This window comes from Peromyscus eremicus, chromosome 8b (assembly GCF_949786415.1).
Source record: "Peromyscus eremicus chromosome 8b, PerEre_H2_v1, whole genome shotgun sequence".
NCBI classification, from domain to species: Eukaryota; Metazoa; Chordata; class Mammalia; order Rodentia; family Cricetidae; genus Peromyscus; species Peromyscus eremicus.
Genome location: NC_081424.1, coordinates 26495657 through 26517050, shown reverse-complemented (window position 1 = coordinate 26517050; position 21394 = coordinate 26495657). Strand labels below are relative to the sequence as shown.

At 40.0% G+C, this 21394-nt stretch overlaps 1 protein-coding gene across 2 annotated transcripts in view; it reads right to left on the bottom strand.

Moving 5' to 3' along the window:
* The window catches only part of Trmt11 (tRNA methyltransferase 11 homolog), a 49872-nt gene extending 35402 nt beyond the window's left edge, over positions 1–14470 (bottom strand). The window contains exons 1-7 of one of the 2 annotated variants that reach the window (XM_059272605.1): positions 14354–14470; positions 10974–11039; positions 6565–6638; positions 1717–1798; positions 1536–1628; positions 1185–1319; positions 206–362 (exon numbers count right to left, since the gene is read on the bottom strand). In XM_059272605.1, coding sequence (XP_059128588.1) covers positions 206–362; positions 1185–1319; positions 1536–1628; positions 1717–1798; positions 6565–6638; positions 10974–11039; positions 14354–14425 — 679 coding nt within the window. In that variant the 5' untranslated portion in view covers positions 14426–14470. Of the gene's footprint in view, positions 1–205; positions 363–1184; positions 1320–1535; positions 1629–1716; positions 1799–6564; positions 6639–10973; positions 11040–14353 lie in introns of those variants that run through there. The other variant, XM_059272606.1, reaches the window with a different exon arrangement.
* Positions 14471–21394: the final 6924 nt, after the last annotated feature.

Below are 21394 nucleotides of genomic sequence, written 5' to 3'. Positions count from 1 at the left end.
AAGACATCTGTGAAAAATAAGCCTGATGCTCCCCCCAGTGGCTCACTCGGAATAAAACCGCCAAGTGGCAAAGTGTTAAATATTAGCTATTATACAAGAAAAGATTAGTTTGTCAATTCAATCCCTCATCCAAAACATACTATGACCTTCACTGCTATAAATAAGCAAAGTCTATGCATTAGTGTAACAAATCGTTTTATAATACCTGTTCCAACAAATGGGTCAAAGACAACATCGTTTTCTTTCACTTTTGCGTGGTTGGCCATGATGAATGATAAGCCAGCATCCATACTTGTATTTCCAATAAAATGTCTCTTTTTGACACTATATGACTCAATTAGCTCTCTCTGTCCATCTGCAATCTAGATCAGAGATAGTTTTCAAGTTAGCCTAGCTATACAGAACAGACTCAAGATAATTACTGACAATAAAAACTACAACAGCTTGCTAATGAGAACTTTTTCCACTTACTACTATTCTAAACTTAATCCTTCAGAGATCACAGGACTGAGATGGTCAGAGTCAAATCTTTTTACTTCTCTAATGCCTGTCTAGCTGCTTTGTGCTTTCAAACCAAGTAGGACTCAGATTTCAATACAATGATTCTAAGGAGTGGTCTTGAGTTTTCTCCTCTCCCTTTTCTCTCTCTCTAAAATGACAAAAATCCGTAACATGGCTCTCAGCTTCCACCTACCTAGTCCAGCCTCCAGGAAGTGAGCAGAACACTTCTACAATTTCACTTCCCCTCAGAACGGAATCCTTAGCTTTGAGATTTTCACAAGAGATCGCTGAACTGGCACAGCACTCCGGCCTCTCTCTGCGTCACTCAAACGGTAGTCTTGCCTTTCTGGGAACTCTTGTTTTCCTTTGTCAGGTATAACCCCCTTTTCCTAGGTCCTGTATCTAACAAACTCCTTATGTTTCACAGGAATCTCTGGAAAAATACAAATTATAATCCCATACTTTTCAGCAATTTTAATACATACAGCAGTTCTGGCTCTTCACTTGCTTCCAAATTTTACTTATAAAAAAAAAAAAATCAAACACAAAGGTGGGTGTGGCATTCTGCTTCTTTTGCTTGAGGCCTCAGGAACGCTCGACCAGTCCTCTACCACTGACAACATCCCCACCCTGCGTTTGGCTTTTAAAGAAAGGGGTGAGATAGGTAGAAAGAACTTGCTTACCCATCTACCAAAATAAATATTGTGTGGTCTCTCAGGGATGCAGTTTGGGTCCAAACCATAGTCTTCCAAAACGGAGAATACATGCTGTGGTTTCTTTAAGTTCACTTTTCCTTCAAATGGCAGAAATTCAAGGGCCTTTAAAAAAAAAAAAATCTAATGTACTACAAAGATTGATAAAAAGAATCATAGAAAACAGCACTTATCTACACACATACTATGTGAGTCTGGTGTCAGAACTCTACAAGACAGACACAAACAACACAAAAAGTGCCTAACAGACATTCTATACTCATATATACCAACAGCTAGTGTATTCAGTCCACAGGCTTTGCTTCAGCTAGTTTCACTTACATCTATTCGTTTGACTTTTTCTTCTTGAGTCAATGTTTTATTAAACGTGTGGATCTTTATTTTATATGTAGACTCTGAATGTAGAAATGGAACCTAAAATAGAAGCAGATAAGTTTTGTAAGCTTGTGAATTCTACAGAATATGCACACTTGCCTATGTAAAATCACATTTCACTACGCACCATCTTCTCCACAGGGTAATTTTTAAGAGAAGTATACAGCTCCTCAGGAGATTTTCCATGACCCCATAGTTCAAATATAGACCTAGGAAATAAATGGTTGGTACTAACCTCAGTAAAGAACTTAGTTCACACAGCAATACATAATAGTTATTTTGCTAGTTCTTTATGCTTGCTACAATAAAACAATCATTGGCCATGCTCTCTAATCCATTCATGAGAAATATGTACACCGGAAACAAGTAGCAACATAACCCCAAACCATACAAAGAAGTTGAACCTCACATGAAAGAAGGGAAATTCAACATTAAGTTAGACTTTTTCCAAGTTTTCAACAATTATACACATACACAAATGCATAAATATATATGCATGTATTGGAGGGGGGCTAGGGACTGACCCAGGGTCTTATGCATGATAAGCACGCTGCCTATCACTGAGCTATACCCCATGCCCTTTTATTATATACTATATTGGATTAAACAATGCAATAAAATCACATGGTATTTTAAGAAAAGCTCCAGAAAATCAAATTTTTCTCCTATCTTCCCCATTAAAAAAGGGGGAGGGCAATAAGATTTAAAAAAAAAAAAACCTCTATCATTACTATTTAGCTATGATTTGTTAAAATTTACTAAGTTACTCAAACTTTTGAGTTCTAACAAAGTGAGTACCCAGAGTTTTCTATATGTCTCACTTTTTGTGGTATGTACAAGATATTCCATATTAAAGGTGGAGAGACTGCTCAGTGATTAAGAGAGCTTGTTGTTCTTGCAGAGAATCGAATTTGGTTCCCAGCACCCACATCAGGAAGCTTACAACAACCAATAACTACAATTCCAGGGGATCCAACTCCGTCTTCTGGCCCCTGAGGCATCTGCACACATGTACACACAGATATTTAGGTACACAGATATGCATATAAAATAAAAATATAAAAATAAATCCTCTAAAAATCCATACTAAAACTATTTAAATCTAATTTTAAGCCTAATTCAACTGTAGAAAATTCTGAATGAGTTTAATATGTCCTTGTAAGTCTATTTTAATTATCTGTAGGTTGCAAATACAATCCCTAAAAGTGAAATCCTCTTCTGTTGAATTTAGACCAAGTAAGTAACGCTACTCTTACTTAGCAGTACCTTAAGGCATATCTCAGCCATAGAAATGAAGAACAGCCAAAAGTAAAATGTTAATATTTTACAATATAATTATTCAATATTACAATAGTATATAATTATTCACTTTACTATTCATCAAACATATGCAGCAGACTTATATGGACTGAGTACTCAAATGGCTATTTTAAACCTAACATCTCTTACTTCTGGAATGCAAATACCTCAAACAGGTATACATTTTAATATGAAAAGTAAAGTAGTAATTATACAAATAGTGGTTTTCATTTTTTTGTTGTTTCCGTCTTCTAGTCATTTATAGACTAGATAACAAGACTGTTAACAAGCTGCAGTTTAAGGAATTAGATTTATAATTGAGCACACTTCCCAACAGGATAAAGTTAGATAAATATGGAGGTGACAGTCAGACCATATTACAAGACACTGCTAATCATGGTATATATATATATTTTTTTTTCCTTATTTTAATTTCATTATTAAAAACAAAATCTAAGGAAAAAATATTTTCAATAATCTGCCATTATCGTCAGAGAAAAAAAACAACTAAGTGTCAATCAAAAAAAATTTAAAGAAAAGGGAAATAAGGGATTCATGATAAAAATCTAGGAACAAGAATAACCAATAAACAATTTAAAAATATGATTGTTAGAATTCATTTCTGAGCTGGACGGTGGTGGCACACACCTTTAATTCCAGCACTTGGGAGGCAGAGGCAGGAGGATCTCTGTGAGTTCAAGGCCAGCTTGATCTACAAAGTGAGTTCTAGGACAGCAAGACTACACAGAGAAGCCCTGTCTTGAAAAACCAAGGAGAAAAAAAAAAAAAGAATTCATTTCTCTAACATATATATATTGCAGAAAAGCAGATTTAGATTTTGTAAAACTTCTTTACACTAAACGTGGCATACATTCGATGTAAGAATATGTCATTCCACACTATCCCCCTGCTAAACCTAAGTGTCTGTCACCTCAGCTCCAGAAGGTAAGTCTCTCTGTTCCCTCAGCACCATCCAATGGTAGATCTACATAACTTCAAGCTACATTGTTTTAGCCTCTACCACCTTCTGTAGCAAGTCTTTCTCTGTACCTCCAGCTCCCAAATAATGACATGGAGTCTTATTATTAATTATGAAAGCTCAGCCTTAGCTTAGGCTTGCCCCATTAGCTCTTATAACTTAAATTAACCCATTTATTTTAATCTACTATACAAATATCCCACATTTCCCCCTTTTGTCTAAATAAAAAGTAAAGGTTTTAATAAGTAACTAGGAATTAAGTTTGTATACCTCAGATGTACTTAACAAATTGTGGCCCTTTAACCTCTCCAAATTCAGCTGCATATAACATTTAAAATGTCTAAGTTTTCTTCAGTGAACTATGACCATCCCTAACAGTGACCTTTGAAGTATCCAAAAAGATGATGGGGCCCCACAACAACAATTCTCCTGGATTGTGGTAACTCCACTAAGCTGACAAACACCATCCAAGGATCAGCTTTTGACTACAAATTGCTCAGGACAATTTCAAGGCAGCTAGTTGAGAAGGTTCATCTTCATACACTAGTCAAGTCAGGACTTCAGATAAGCCCTGAACTTTCCCATTACACAGAGACTGAACAACAAATGATAGAGCTAGCTCTCCTAGGACTTGATACAACAAATGATAGAGCTAGCTCTCCTAGGACTTGATCATTATCTCAGTTTTCTCAGGGTTCCCCTAAAGATGCTGTTGCCCTCAGACAACAGGCAGCAGTCTAGAAAACACAATGCCCATGTTCCAAAGAGGTGGGATGGGTGATTTTTGGTTGTTTGGTGGATTACGAATGTTTATTATCATTTAGGGGGGTTGAATGCAAGTTATTATTGGTCATAGCCAGGGAAGAAACTAAACAAAGGAGATCAGATTCAGGGATCTCATTCTGAAAAGAAAAAGGGGGAGATATAGGAATGATAGAATAAAAGGGTAAATTACTGAATCTACTTTTAAACTAAAAAAGTAACTACTAGTCTTAAATATTTTACACTGGTATGGATAGTTGTATAATGATACAAAATTGAGGCTGTTTTTACTATTATTTATATATATATATATATGTTTCCATATATATATATATATGTTTCCATATATATATATATATATATGTTTCCACACTTGTTTAAGGTACTTTTGCATATTGATACAAATTTAAGGTTGTTTTTGTTATACTGTATATATGTTTCTACTCTTGTTTAAGATATTTTTGTATATTGACACAAATTTAAGTTTTTTAATATACTGTATATATGTTTCTACTCTTGTTTAAGGTATTGAACCTATGCAGCTCATTTTAAAATGTAATTTAAAGGTCTAGTCCTTAAAGGCTATTATTACAAACTGTTTAAGATAATTAAGAAACACAGGTTAGTAGTTAGTCATCTATAACAAATTAGTGGCCATATTAAGTATGTTTTCAAGGTCAAACAGATATATTTTAGATAGATGGTCTTCAAACACTTCAGAGATCTACAGAATATGGCATTTAAGATGTTTTAATAACATAAAGCTTTTCATGACAATGACAGACATCTCTTCCTAGCAGCACCAATCTACTTCAGGGAAGATGACAGGCATCAAAGAAACTCCATATGGAGTTTGCTTTCAATGTGGCAAAGCTACCATGTAGGCAAGAAACTGCCCTTGCTTCAACTGTTGACAGTATGTTGTCCAAACTGGATGAGCAGGACACAAAAGAAGGTGATTGCCAAACTTTGCCAAGACAACGTAGGACAATCTTTCAAAATTCCTGCTTCACAGAAAAGTCTGTCAGATATTCTAGGCCTGTAGGCCAAAGATGAATGCCCCAATGTTACAGAGGAACCCTGGGTGACTGTCCAGGCAGCCAGATATCTTTGTCATTTCTATAGTTTTGGAAGCTGCTTGCTCTACACTTCCTGTGTACTCAGGTAATATTATATCCTTCTTATGTCTCTGTTGGGAATTGAAGACTAGATAGCATACAGTTTTCTTTATAACCAAATTAAAATGAAAAAAAAAACATATGTAAGAGACATAGAAACATAAAAGCTTAAGTTATTTATCTAAGAAAATGTTTTTAGGTCTAAAAAGATATTTTTAGGATAATGATACAAGTTATGATGGAAAATGGTTTACATATAAAACTTTAGGCTCACCAAGATGAGACAAATAATGGAGTATTTTCTTTGAATTTGCCAAATGCAAATGGACTGGACATTGTGAATCTAATTCTTACCTGATAATTGTTCTTACTGTATATAGTTTTACTGTATTAGAGTTAAAACCCTTCCCTTTTGATTTAGACAAAAAGCAGGAAATGTTGTGGGATATTTTGATCGTATTCTGAGGCTCCTGAGACTGCCAATAAAGTTTGCTCTAAATCAGAGGGCAGAGCTAGCTACTAGCTGACCAAAATTAGCCATAGAGGTTTTGGAGGACCGAGGACAGACAGACACAGGAAATAGTAGGGCAGAGCTTAGAGAGAGTCTCGGCCTTTTTGGATAGAGGAACAAGAGGTCACTGGTTGCTTCTCTGCCGCTTCTCTGATCATTCAGGTTCTCACCCCGATATCTAACTCCTGAGGTTTTACTGATAGAGAATAATCAGATAAACACTTCAACCTTCACAGTAAAAACCAGGATGTAGTGATTGTGAGACCATGTGTGTGCACGCTGCACAACATGCGGAATTTCTCTTACTTGGCACACACTGTCCGTTTCATTAAGTTTCTTGCAATGTCTTCAGAGGGAATGCTAAGAATCCAAAAAGGAGACTGAAAGAAAAAAAGGCACGCAAATTACTACTAAAAGGCTACAAGGTCTAAATGCTTTGATTCAAGACGCCAACAGGAGAAATTCTTATTAAATGTAAAAATGCTTGTTTTGATTAATCAAAATAAAAATCATTCTGGTAATAAAAAGGTAAATTATTTTAGTAGATAACTTAAGATAATATATTACAATGTAAGAACACTTTTCTTTTTTCTTTTTTTTAAGATTTTATTATTTATTTATGTATGAGTGCTTTATCTGCATGTACAACTTTATACCAGAAGAGGGCATCAGATCCCATTAGAGATGGTTGTGAGCCACCATGTGGTTGCTGGGAGTTGAACTCAGGACCTCCTGAAGAGCAGGCAGTGCTCTTAACCACTAAGCCCAAGAACACTTTTATAAATGAGTCCATAAATGAAAATATCAGTACACTTTAAAGTTACTTTTTTAAAAAAAAATAAAAATCACTTCTATGTATTCCAGGCTGGCCTCATACTCAATGTGTCAAGATCTGCCTGCCTCCACCTCCCAAGTGCTGAAATTATAAGCCTCTGTGTAACATCAGGTTAAGATTACTTTTCATTTGCCTTTATGAAGTTTGACTAGAAAAGTAATGCATATATGACAGAATATATTCCTGGCATTTTTGTTATTACTAATCACTCCTTATAATACCATTATTGTAACTCCTAAGTAATACACCTTCATTTATTTCTTAATTACTAAATCTCTCCTTCCTTCACCCTTTCCTTGCTCTCTATATGGTTTGCTTTTTGCTACCTGACACGCCGAGTTGCCTCCCCATCAGACTGGCAGAGGGCAAGTCTCCTGGGCATTTTCTTGATAAATGATTGATATGGAAGGGCCCACCCCACTGGGAGCTGTGCCATCCCTGGGCAAGTGGTCCTAGGGTGTATAAGAGAGCAAACTGAGCAAGTTAGGAAGCAGGGCTCCTCCGTGATCTCTGCTTCAGTTCCTGTCTCCAGGCTCCAGCCCTTACTTCCTTCCATGACAGACTAGGATCAGCTGGTGTAAGCCAAATAAATATTTCCCTCCAGAAGTAGTTTTTGGTCATACTATTTATCACCACAACAGAAATCAAACTATGGCAATCCCTCTCAAAGACAGTCTCACTAAGCTGCCCAGGCTAGGATCAAACTTGTCGCTTTCTTGTCTTAACTTCCCAATGACAGAATTATAGGGGTACGCTACCATGCCCGGCCTGGTCACTCATTTTCTGGATAGCTGTGGCCAGAGGCATCCTGTGAATTAAAGATGATGTAAAGCCATGGTGTATATTATTGTTATTAACTTCAATATTTTATCATTTTATTTAAGGTATCAGCAAGGGTTTCTTTTTTTTTTTTTTTTTTGGTTTTTCGAGACAGGGTTTCTCTGTGTAGCTTTGGAGCCTTTCCTGGAACTCACTCCATAGCCCAGGCTGGCCTCGAACTCACAGAGATTCACCTGGCTCTGCCTCCTGAGTGCTGGGATTAAAGGCATGCACCACCACCGCCCGGCAGCAAGGGTTTCTTAATCCTCTGTCCCAGCACCCTCAAAAACAGGCTGGCGCCAGGCGGTGGTGACGCACGCCTTTAATCCCAGCACTCGGGAGGCAGAGCCAGGCGGATCTCTGTGAGTTCGAGGCCAGCCTGGGCTACCAAGTGAGTTCCAGGAAAAGGCACAAAGCTACACAGAGAAACCCTGTCTCAAAAAACCAAAAAAAAAAAAAAAAAAAAAACAGGCTGGTAAGCTCCACCCTTACAGCCCCTTGCCAAAACTGGGCCAAGCACAGCAGTGCTCTGACGTTAGTTCATCACTCTCACCCATCATATACACAGTCTCCTCCATCCTTCTTTTTGCAGTGAGGGAGTCACTCTGGAACAAAAGGCCACTAACAGAGGGCTTCGATTTAAGGCCTCTCGTCTTTTGCAAGAAAAAGATGAGACTGTCATATTTAATCTCTCTTCTTCTGATATTGACACTACACTACAGAACTACTCAAAATAATTCAAACAAAATAAACATCTTAGCGTTTTAAAATTACTATGTAGGGAGAGATAGCTCAGCCACCAAAGGTTGTGGACACATACTATATATGATCTTTTATAAATCCACCTGACCTGAACTTTGTTACATCATCTGAGAGCACATTCAAGTGGACTTCAAAAATGCTGGATGAAGCCAGGCCTTGGTGGCACACACCTTTAACCCCAGCACTCGGGAGGCAGAGGCAGGTGAATCTCTGTAAGTTTGAGGCCAGCCTGGTCTACAGAGTGAGATCCAGGACAGGCACCAAAAGTACACGGAGAAACCCTGTCTCGAAAAAAACCGGAGGGGAAAAAAAAAATGGCCGGCGGGGTTGATGGTGCACACGTTTAATCCCAGCACTCGGGAGAGAGAGCCAGGCGGATCTCTGTGAGTTTGAGGACAGCCTGGTCTACAGAGTGAGTTCCAGGACAGCCAGGACTGTTTCACAGAGAAACCCTGTCTTAAAAAACCACAAGAAGAAAAAAAAAAAAATGCTGGATGACAGTCGTCTTCAATGCCACTGACCAATGAAGTATCCTAGTAACTAAAAATTTCTCACTTTCTGTTTCTTAAAAACTTTTGATTTTAAGGTAGTCAGACTTTTTTAATTGTTTATGATATTTAATATTCCACCTGGCTTACTTCTTTTTTGGAGGGAGAGGGGTGAGACAGGGTCTCTCTACATAGCTTTGGCTGTCCTGAAATTCACTATGTAGACAAGGCTGGCCTCGACCTCAGAGATCCTCCAGCCTTTGCCTCCCAGCTGCTAAAGGCATGAGCCACCATATCTGTCTCCTGGCAGATTTCTAAGTGATCAACTAATGCAAATCTTGATTTTTATTAAACTATAAATGAAGATACCATGTCCTTTCACTTGATCATGTCTTTCTGTTGTGACTGTTTGCTTACCCTAAACCCCTACCAGTGTTTAAAAGATTCAAGTATTTCCACTGTGAGTGTGTGTGTGTGTGTGTGTGTGTGTGTGTGTCTGTCTGTCTGTCTGTCTGTATCTGTGTGTCTGTATCTGTGTGTGTATGTGTGTGTGTGTGTGTGTGTGTGCGCGCGCGTGCGCATCTGTGTGTATTTCCACAGTTCAGTATAATTTGGATAAAAAAAACTTAGTTATTAAATTAAATTTTAACTCCATTTCTCTAGCTAGAGATACTCAAAATCTAGGTTAGCTCTTCTTATCCAATTTATACAAAAGATACCAATCTCTAATAACAACATGTACTGATGACAGTTCTTGATTTAGTTAGTATCTTCAATGTCCTATAGTGCAATTAGCAGGGATTAACATTTAATTAAATGATTATTTTTATTTTACTAATTTAAAGGGGGTATAAAATTACAGTGCCTCCTTCTATTTCTAGACCATTTCTAACCTTTGAAATATATATAAGACAGTTCATAGAGCACAAATAACTGTAAATACAGGGGAAATCATAGTCAATCTAGCTAAAAATATGTACATTTTAGTTATTTTTAAATATATCTCCCTTCATCTCTTACCTTTGCTCCATTAGGCCAAACTGCTCTTAATTACTTAATTTTAGGTACAAGAACCCTATTATATGTCACATGTAAATGTTGTACCAGATACAGAAAGAGTAAAAGAAAATACTTCAGATCCAGATCATGATGATTAATAGTTTTGATACAATCCAGGAGTTTCTTCCTTAAAGGTCTTTACCAGCTTATTCCTCTCCCGTGAACTACTACTGTCCTGCCCACTACTTAGCCCCATCTACAACAGATACTAGGAATGAGCCTTCCTAGCTACAAAGGAACTTATAAATAATATATAGCCCCTGCAAAGGCAAAAACGTGAAGCTTGGCCAACGGGGGCAACTGTGAAGAGCTCCTGGAAGACGCTGTGTCTGCAGAAACTGAGTACTAACGGAACTGCAGTACCTCAGCTTGGGCTAGCTTTAGCCTGGTCTACCTCTGTGTCAAAACTAACATCCTGTGGCTAACAGATAGAAACCCTTTGCAATCTATTAACTCAGCAGACTGCTAGCGTCCACCAATCCGAAAACTAAGAATGGCACCAGACAGCACTCTAGGCCTCCAGCGAGTCTTCCCCCATCTTGAAGTAACCACCTCTCTGATGCACCGACCAACAGATTTTAACCTCACCCTGATTTATGACTTCCTTTGTTCTGTAAAACCATGAAGCTTCCACATTGGAACATGGAATTTGGGATAACCTAAATCTGAGTTCTCAGGCCATTGGTCATTCAAAATGGCTCCAAAAGAAATTACCTATTCCCTTAAAAAAAAAAAAAAAAAAAAAAACTTACCTTTCCATAAGTCTCCTGACTGTTAGTGAACTGGCCTCCAAACAGTGATAGTAAAGACTTTATTTCCTGCATTGAAAATAGAGAAAACATATACTGTTATTGTCTGATTAAGAAATGGCCCCAAGGGCTCGTGTTATAACTCTCAGCCCTTAACTTGTGGAGCTGCTTTGAATGCTGACACATTTAGAGGGCAGGATGGCTAAGTCCTTCACTAAGAGGCAGGATTTGCGGATTATTCCCACATGATTCCAACCTGCTCAGGTTTCTTGTGTGTGTCAAGCGAACAAGCGGCTTCCTCATAATCCCACCACAGACTAAGGCACTCCACGATGCCGCCAACTAGACTCTCTCAAGTGATGAGTCAGAATAAAGCTCTGTGCCATTTCGTGACTTCTGTCAGCTATTTCGTACACCACCAAGAAGCGTGCCCGCGTGCACGTTAAGCACTTCAAATTCAGTCTGCTACGAAAAACACCTCTAATAATAGAAATAAAAGAGTAGGCTGAGATCTACTTGAGGCATTTAGGTTTCAACATCAGGCAATTAAATGTGGGGTTCTGAGGAGAGCTTTGCGATCCTAACCATAATTAAGCAATTTCTGAGAAATTTTATACATGAGCTGCAAAAGGATTTCATCAGAAACTGTCCTGTCCTGGTTTGGGAAGTAGAAAAATTTTACAGATGCTACAGATCAGTAAATAAGACAATCAACTAATTAAAATAAAATCAATTGTTAAACATGATTTGAAGACGTTTGAAAAAAGAAATAATTAGCTAGGGAGCATAACTGTGAAGTCAGTATGTACAAGTTCATGGTTAACCTCCTTTCCCAACAGTAATAAAACTAGAAAGGACTAATACAGTGAGTCTTTTATTTTTGTCTGTTTATTTTTTTTGAGACAGCGTCTCCTAGAGCCAAGACTGCTGTGACCTCCTGATTCACCTGCCTCCGTTTCCCAAAGGCAGGGATCACAGGAGTGTGCCACCATACCTGTCCACAGTAGATATTTTAAATGTAACATGCATGCAAAGAGGAAATCTGATCAAACGGTACATACATCCTTCTAAGGAATCCCTCTGTACTGACAAACACAGTTTGTACTGACTACACAAACAGTTTGCCTTGCAACACTGACAATTTGTTTCCTTAAACAATATATAGCAAATGGATTCTACTCCTTTACAGTGGCCCTGGGGAGGAAGTATCTAAGAAGAACTAAGTGCTCCCACTGCTGGTTGCAGACATTCTCCTTTCCTCCCTGCCGGAAGGTCTTAACACTCTGCTCACAGCCATCAGGAGAGAAAGACTGCCACATCATCAAGTGTCCCATTCCAAACCAAAAAGAATGGAAGATCGGAGCAACAAACGCTACTTCTACTTTTCCTTTGCCTAGGCATCAAATTGGTTCTTGTATTAGAGGGTTATGAGTTTTAGCAGGAATTGGAGGTGAACACAATCAAAACAAATTGCACGAAATTTTCAAAGAATAAAAATATTCTTAAGGGTGTGTGTGTGTGTGTGTGTGTGTGTGTGTGTGTGTCACAAACTAGCACAGACAAGAAGTAAATCAGTGAAGACAGCCCAAAGGCTCCTTTACAACATGAATAACACATATTTGGATAGGAGACATTATGAAACATGGGGAGTAAGACTACAATTCGATTTTCAGATCTTCTCAATACTACCATATCCTTTGGCTCTCCATTTCTTCACATGCACATTATCACAGCTACCCAGTGGGGTAGATGTGTGCAGACAGCACAGAAACAGAGATATTATGGCAATCAAGATGGTGGTGACTGAAGCTCCATTCTCTCCTCCAGTCTGTTCCCTAGGCCCCCCTCAAACTGTAACTCATCTTGTACTCTCCCTTCTTATATTCTGATATATGAGACATCTACCGTCCCTTCCCTCGTTACCTTCACAGAGAATAACTTTCCTTTTGAACCACAAAGCACATGCATTCAATGCCACTCCTCTCTGCCCTCTAAACCTTTGCTCTCCTCATGTCTGAGGCCCTTACGTCTGTCACCCTGCAGTCTCCTCTTCCAGCTGTCCTCTAACGTCAGTGCTTCCAAGCATTTGTACTTGGCCAACCACTTTTTTTAAACCTGTGTGTACACTTACAAAAGTAAGGAAGGCCTAATGGCCTACGGAGTCTACAAGTGTGGGGTCCCCCCAGAGCTGGTATTACAGATGGTTGTAGGCCAATTTCCTGTTAGGGGTACTGGGAATCAAATTCGGGTCCTCCAGAAGAGCAGTGAGTGCTCTCTCTAATCAGTGAGCATCTCTTCAGCTCCACTGGCTCACCACTTTTAGAGCTTACACCTGAAGAAATCCCATCCTTTCCTAGTTTTCTTATGCAAACAAACACAAATGGTTATCACCAGTCCAGATTTGTTCTCATCTCCTACACTACCATTCTATCCTATCCTCTTACTGCTCACACTAGATTAATTTCTTAATTATTTAACATTCCAACAGATTCTTAAACAGTCTCAACTCCAGGCTTATTCCTCGCAAGTCCACCCTTCCGTTTTGCTTTTTATTAAAAACAATCTAATTCTGCCCCTTTACTTTCAAACACTTTAATCCCTCTTCCAAGTTATAGAGTTCTCAAGCCTGCTTTTTTCTGGTCCATCAACCTACTTCTCCTCTCTCCTTACCACTCTCTGCCACTTAACTGGTGACCAGTAATGGACAACAGCTGATACTATACTTCTACTGTACTTAATTCCTTGGCCCAGCTAACTAATCCTGGAGTTCAAAAGTCATCCCCTCAACGAAACCACTGAAAGCCCCCATCCCTCAGTGGATAAGACTCCCTCTTTAAAAGCTCCCATCCGTGCTGGTCACCCCATCCCTGCACTTCACAACGTTACAATCGTGCTTAGGTGTCTGCTGGCCCCCAGCCTCAATGAACAACAGTACGCTCTTTAAGGGCAGAGCTATCTATCCGTTAAACACATCCTCACCGCCCGGATCACGCGATTAAGGGCGCTCTGGAAAAAACGTGTCTTGAATCAATAAAAAGCTGGTTCCCAACTTGTCATCAAGGACCACCCTCAAGCCTTGCACCATGCCTCAACTTCATACTCTGACACTTCCCACACGCCACCGAGCGCCCTCGGGGGATGTCTGCGTCCTCGGTTGGAAGAAGAGTCCTGGGGGGCCTGGTGAGGTTCTCCTGCTTCCCGGCGGCGCCGGGCGCACGTGCAGGGGGCTGAATGACAAGGTCTGGTCCCGGGGGAAGGTGGCCCGAGATAGCTCAGTCCCACCAGCGGCCTCGCCCCCGCCCCCAATCCAGGCGCACGCGGCTGCCCCCGGCCCCCGAAGCCGGCGTGCGAGCCCCCGCGTCAGGTACCCCAGGACGGCTCACCGGCAGGCGGAACTCCAGGTGCTCCTGTGCCATGAGCAGCAGATACCTATTCAAGGAGCCCGGCAGCGCCATTGCAGCGGCTGCCGTGCGCCTGCGCGGCTTCCGCGGGCCCGCCCTCTCCTCGTCCCAGGAGCCAAGTTTCCGCTGAGGCGGAGCCCGGGGCCGGAAGCGGAAGCTCGGCCTGCAGCGCACCGCCCGGGGCTGGGTTCCGGTTGAGTAGGAGAAGCGGGCAGACCTAGATCCTGCGGTTCCCAGAGGCCGCGCTTCCTTGAGATGCTTCCTTCGGGAGAGGTGCCTTGTTTTAGGGGCCGGCCGCCGTCATCCCGCGCGGTTCCCAGTGATGCTCCACTTGAAGTACTTCCGACTCCCTGCTCAACCCAACTCAAAACTGGACCGAAAGTTCACTGTTCTGTGTAGACTCCTCTTAACTATCCAAAGTGCTAGGCCTCGCCTGCACCAGGCTTTAGCATTGAGTGTGCTTTTTGTGATTTTTTTTGGCAAAAACTTTTCAAGAGCACCATGTGTCAGAAACAGTCAATGCTTAGTGGTAGTGCTCAAAACAGTCCACAAAGAAGTGTGGTAACCCTCATAACTCAAACTTCAGTTCCACCATTTATCATCCCTGTGCTCTTGGCAAATTTTGTAACATCCCTGAGCCTCTGTTTTCTTATAAAACCTGGAATATTGCCGCCTACAAGTGACTATTACAAGGATTAGGTGTAATAATATTCACACTTCAAAATATAGCCTATTGCATGGGGTCAATAAATAGCATTGAGAAAGTTTTTGGTTGTTTTGTTTTAATGAGAATTCCTGCTTTAAAGAAAGAGAGAGAGAGAGAGAGAGAGAGAGAGAGAGAGAGAGAGAGAGAGAGAGAGAGATTTGTGTTTGTTAGTGTTGCTAAAATTCCTTCACCTGGTGCATGTAAGCAACATCTACCCTGTCTCCCAAAATACCAAGAAACAATCAAGGCACAGTATCACCAAAATTCACTCTAGGAAACCAATGAGTTTACTGAGTTTCCTTCCAGAGCATCAGTGACGGTTTACTTACATGACTGTGGGTGCTTCTACCCCAACAGGCTACACCTGAAAATCCTTTACGGAGCAAGGATGAGGGCTTACCTGCAGTCAAGGAGGTGTATGTACTTTGCCTTCGCAGAATTCCCTTTTTTTCTTTCTTTTTCTTTTAGGTGATGGCCAGAGCTTAAGTATGCTTTTAAACTCTCTTAACAAATGCTTTGAGCTACTTTGCTCTTTTCCTAAAGCTCCTCTCCCAACCATGTGGTTGCCTGCCTCCATGTGGCAGACCTCCTTTCTCATCTGTGTGGCTTCAAGGCTTACAACTTGCCTGTAAGTTTTCTTTTGAAATGTCAATAGTCAAGCTTCTGTTGGAGCTCCTTTTTTTTGTCCTCAAGCTTGTGGGTTTTGCCTGTCCTTCAATTCTTTTATTAATGAGACCAAGAACCTTAACAGGTAATCTGGGTTTCCCCAATGTCATACGACATCTTCCCGGTCTTGCCACGATTTTCAGTATGGGAAGCAGACTATTCTGGCTCACTATCACTATTAGATGCTTGGAGTTCATTAGTCACAGATGAGCAGGAGGCACCAGGTTCCTCTCCCTGGGGTGGTGGCTTGAGACTGCTTCTCTCAGAACTTTGAGAGTTGTACAAATATAGGTAATCAGCAATGTGACTGTGGTAGTTTGAATGTAACTGCCTCTATAAGCTCATAGGGAGTGGCACTATTAGGTATGGCCTTGTTGGAGGAAGTGTGTCACTGGGTGGGGGGCTGGGCTTTGAGGTTTCAAAAGCTCAAGGCAGGCCTAGTGGCTCACTGTCTCTTCCTGCTGCCTGCCAGTCCAGATGTAGAACTCTCAGCTCCCTCTTCTGTACCATGTCTGCATGCACACTGCCATACTTCTCACCAGAATAATAATGGCTCCCTGAATTGTAAGCCCCCCCACACACACAATGAAATGTTTTCCTTGATAATAGTTGCTGTGGTCACAGTGTCTCTTCACAGCGATGGAAACCCTAAGACAGAGACTGAGTCCAGAATTAGAAAAATATGGCAGTCTCGAGCCCCAAAGTATTTATTAGATAAGGGCTTTGTGTCCTAAACTAATAAGATGGGGAATTTGGGAAGGAGACACAGCAGTCCTCTTAGAAACTTGACTACTTCTTCAAGATTGATATTCTATAATCAGTGAAGACCCTGGCACAGCTGCCTATTAGAACTCAGGAACTGGAGAGGAGTTTGTGTTGTAATTATAACATGCCACTTCAGCTATGAGACTAATAGGACACAAAATCAAAGAACTAGAAAGTTAACAAGTGCTCAAAAAAGAAGTCATAAAGTAATGCCAAACCATGCGTGCATGTGTCTCAGGCTGAGCACCCAACACCTGAAAAGGGATTGGGCATCACAGAGAACCAATGAGAAGAAAAGTTCTTTTCATATGCCCTAGGGCCAAAATTTTACACAGGCATGAAGGCACATGCCAATAAATCCCATCCCTTGGTCTCAAGACTCCCCAGAACAAATCTGAGGCCCTCTCTGCAAACCCTGATAATTCCCTACTGGTAAAGAAAGTTCTGTGTGTTAAAAAGAAGAAGAAGAAGAAGAAGAAGAAGAAGAAGAAGAAGAAGAAGAGGAGGAGGAGGAGGAGGAGGAGGAGGAGGAGGAGGAGGAGGAGGAGAAGGAGGAGTTGAAGAGTCAGCTTTCTCTCTCAATCAATTCTGCCATGATTCAAATATAATAATAAATTGAAGACTACAAATTTACAAATATGTCTGTCTGGTTGAGCTAAGCTGGAAGAACCTTCTCTAAAGACATGACTTCATGTGGGCCAGGAACGTTGGCTACAATTAAAGCTTCCAAGAATATTAAAAACAAGTCTAATGAAAAGAGGAACTTGTTCTAAAGGAATGTTGAGAAGAAAAGTCAGCAAGGTGAAGGAGCAGCTATATGACACTTGCCCATGGCCTTGTCAATTTGGTTATTAAATTCTTTAAATATCTAGTGTGGCTAGACTTAGAAACTCTAGAGTTTCACACAATGTGTAATAGATATGGATACCACCAAGTAAACAAGACTAGGAAGATCAGCCTACATGCAGGCTATCACACTGATTTTTGGATTGAAAGTTACCGGATTGTGATGGCTTCACTGGAGCATTTGAATGCTTGGTTCTCAGGGGGTGGCACTGTTTGAGGAAGGCTTAAGAGGGGTGGCCTTGCTCATTGGGAACCAATTTTAAGAACTTAAACATGTACCCCATTTCAAGTTCTCTACTTTCTGCTTGAAGTTGAAAACGTGAGCTCTCAGCTTGCTCCAGCCGCCATGCCTCTCTGCTGCCATGCTTCTTCACTGTGATGCTGATGGGACCCTTAACCCTCTGGAACCATAAGCCCCAAATAAACACCTCCTTCTGTAAGTTGTTTTGTCCGTGGTGTTTTATCACAGCAATAGAGAAGTAACTAATACACTGACAGTAGGCTCTTCAGTAAAACTTGAGTGTGTTACGGTAACTTTATCAGCATCATAAGGTACTCAAAGGGATACATACACAAAATACTAAAGTAATAGATATAGAAAGATAAAGTAAAAAGGTAACTCCCTCAACTGCAAAAAGACGTCAAAATCCAATGACAAGAAGGACCCCCGTCATACCTTGGCTACACTATGTAGAAAGCCTATGCTAGGAAAATAAAATTCTGTGTATGGGAGCTGCAAAAGTGTATGGTTGCATCTTGGAATGAAAGGTACCAGAGAAGACCTCACAAAGTCAGGTGTGAACTTGGCATTCAAGGGGTAAATGATTTTCAAAGAAGTGGTTTTGTTGTAACAGTAAAAATGATTGGTACGTGGCATGTAAGTTCAGAAAATAAAGCTAAAAAGCCTAATGAATAGTCTTGAGGATAAAAAGTAAAGTTTTGAAGAGCAAGAAAAGTACATGATCAATTTGGTGAGTGTGTGTATATTGAACAGAAGACCTCATGTAACACTAAACTACCATTCTACCACTGAACTACATCCCTAAACCCAACTTAGTAATTTAGTCACTTGATTTAGTAAAAATTCTGATGAAAACTCTCAAAGAGAGACAGTGGAGGCATAGAGGCCAGTGATGAGTCTAGGAATATTCAAAAAAAGAAAGGATGAGTATCTGCAAACAGACACTGGAACTGAGAGCAATGAGCCAACTTTTAGTCCAGGTCCCATCATGACAATACACGGTACCCAAACCTACACAAATCTGAGGGCAAAGAGTCTGGGAGCTAGGAGACATAAGAGAACATTCAAGCAATTATGTTTGTTGGTGTGATATGCTGTGGATAGACTGTAGAGTGAACAAGAAAAAAAGGCTGGAAGACCAGAAGGAAGCTTCTACCATAGTGTAGGTAAGAAATGATAACCTGGCCATAATCGCACTGGTAAGAAGTGGCCAAATTATGAATATATCGCCAACAGATCTGGTAGTAGGTTAGATATAAGTGTAAAAGAGTCTACAATGAGTCCAACACTTCTGATTTGAGCACTGAAAGACTGCAGTTGTCAACGGCAAAGACAGGGAAAACAAAAGAATGGATTGAGGATAGGAAACATCCAAGTACAATACTACTTGAATGGTATCTAGCTTATGCAGTGGTTTAATTAATGCATGATTAATGAACAAAGCTCCATTTTTATTTGTGAAGTTTTAACTAGCTAATCAAACAGTGAGGAGCTGATTCATAATCAGAGATGAACTAAGCCATTTTCATTAGGTTAATTTAAGTTGAAATGAGGATCTTTTTTTGTATTTATATTTAGTATAAACAGATGAAAAAGCAAGTATGAGCTTCATTTCACTGCTTTGGCATACTTGTATCTAGTACATACTGAAATTTTAAAACCCAAAGTATCTGCAAAATAAAATATAATATAATACTGTTATTGTGGTGGTTTGAATGAGAATAGACCCCCACAGGCTTATGTTTGAATGCTTGGTCTCTAGTTAGTACTGTTTAGGAAAAATTAGGAGGTGTGGCCTTGTTGGAGGAGGTGTGGCCTTTTTGGAGGTATGTCACTGGGATAGCCCAGACTAGCCTCAGTGTATCCCCCTCTCTGCCTGCTACCTGAAGATCAGGATGTAAAGCTCTCAGCTACTGCTCCAGCACCCTACGAGTCTGGTTCCTGCCATGATGACCATGGACTAACCCTCTAAAACTGTAAGCAAGCCCCCAGTTAAATGTTTGCCTTTATAAGAGCTCCTTTGGTCATTGTGTCTCTTCACAGCAATAGAATAATAACTAAGATAGTTCTTGATCTTTGATTCTTTACATGAGAGAAAAGGTGTGTCTCCATCTCCAATGATGAAACTTTTTATACAGTTCAACCAATTTATTAAACATCTTTGAGTTGAATTCTGAATTTTAGTAATACTTAGAGTGCAGAGAAAGAAAATTTGACATATTACTTCTTCGTTTTTATTTTCATTTTCTTCTAGTTACTTTATCATAATAGTTTTATTACACATTAGCATCACATGCATAAATAATCTCCTCATTTTAAAGACAAGTTATGTGGTGGTTTGAATAAGAATGGACCCCATAGGCTCATATATTTGCATGCTTAGTCACCAGGGAGTGGAACTGTTTGAGAAGAATTGTAAGGATTAGGTGTGGCCCTGATGGAATAGATGTGACCTTGTTGGAGAAAGTGTGTCACTGGGAGTGGGCTTAGAGGTTTCAAAAAACCCATGGCAGGCCCAGTGCCTCTCAGTCTACAGATCAGGATGCAGCTCCCAGTTACTATCCCTGAGCTGCCTGCATGCCACCATGCTGATAACAGACTGAACCTATGAAACTGTATGTAAGCCCCAATTAAATGTTTTCTCTTCTAAGAGTTGCCTTGGTCATGGTGTCTCTTCACAGCAATAGAACAGTGACTAAGACATATTATTAATTAGCTTGGCTTTGAATTGATGTTGTGGGTAGGTAACAAGTAGCCAAATGCTACCAAAAAGGCTAAGTGGATATTAACTGTAATTTGATTATTCATCTTCATAAGTAAACAAAGTATACATTAAAAATGTTCTTTCAAGGATTTTATTTTTCAATTTTGTTATCATCAGTGCATTTATAATGGATGGGGAGATCCACAGAGGTCATGTGTACAGGTCAGAGGACAACTCTGAAGGCTCATTTCTTTTCTTTTCCACCTTTACATAAATTCAGAGATCTAACACAGGTTCTCAGGGTTTCACTATCGGGCAGTAAACACCTTTACCCACTCTGCTCCCCACCCCCCATGAGAGGAGATAAACCTATACAAATGCAATCAACCTACTAATTACATTTTCAAAGGTCCCTAAAGGCATTTGAAAAATCCCTTGACCACCTTTCAAGTACTATCATCATGTGGTCAATTACATCACTTACAAGTTCAGAGTGAAACATTCAAAGGTTGCACCTTTCCTGAAGTTTGTCATAGCTCTACTGTATAGAAAACATTGTGATTGTTAGCTATGTAAATGATCAGAAAGCCATTATACAAGGCAGTGCTGTAAAACCTAAAAATCTAATTTTGAGTGCCCATAGCCTCTACATGCAAATTCCTTTCTCTACCTTTAGTGAATAATCTGAAACTCAAACGTTTGTATAGATTAACAGTGGAAACAGATGTCAAGGTTCTCAGCTTTCCACCACTATTCGCCTGCCTAACACTGAGTCTTGAATTTAGGTGTTGGCTCCCTACTACCTGTTCTCAGTAGTGGTCTCACTTTCAAGGCCTCTTCTCCGGACATGACCACACTTAACACACTAAAATCTAATGAATTATTTTTGCCTCACCCCGTAGCACTGGCAAATGACCCCTATCATGTCTTTAGTTCTGGATACCAATCATGTTTGGCACTTATTAAATATTAAAAAATATTTGCTGAATTAATGAATTTTAATCAAACTAGACAACATTTGACTACAGATATTGTAATCAAGCTTGTAACAAATGGTTGGTTACTTAAAATCGTTTAACATCATGCTGAAACAAT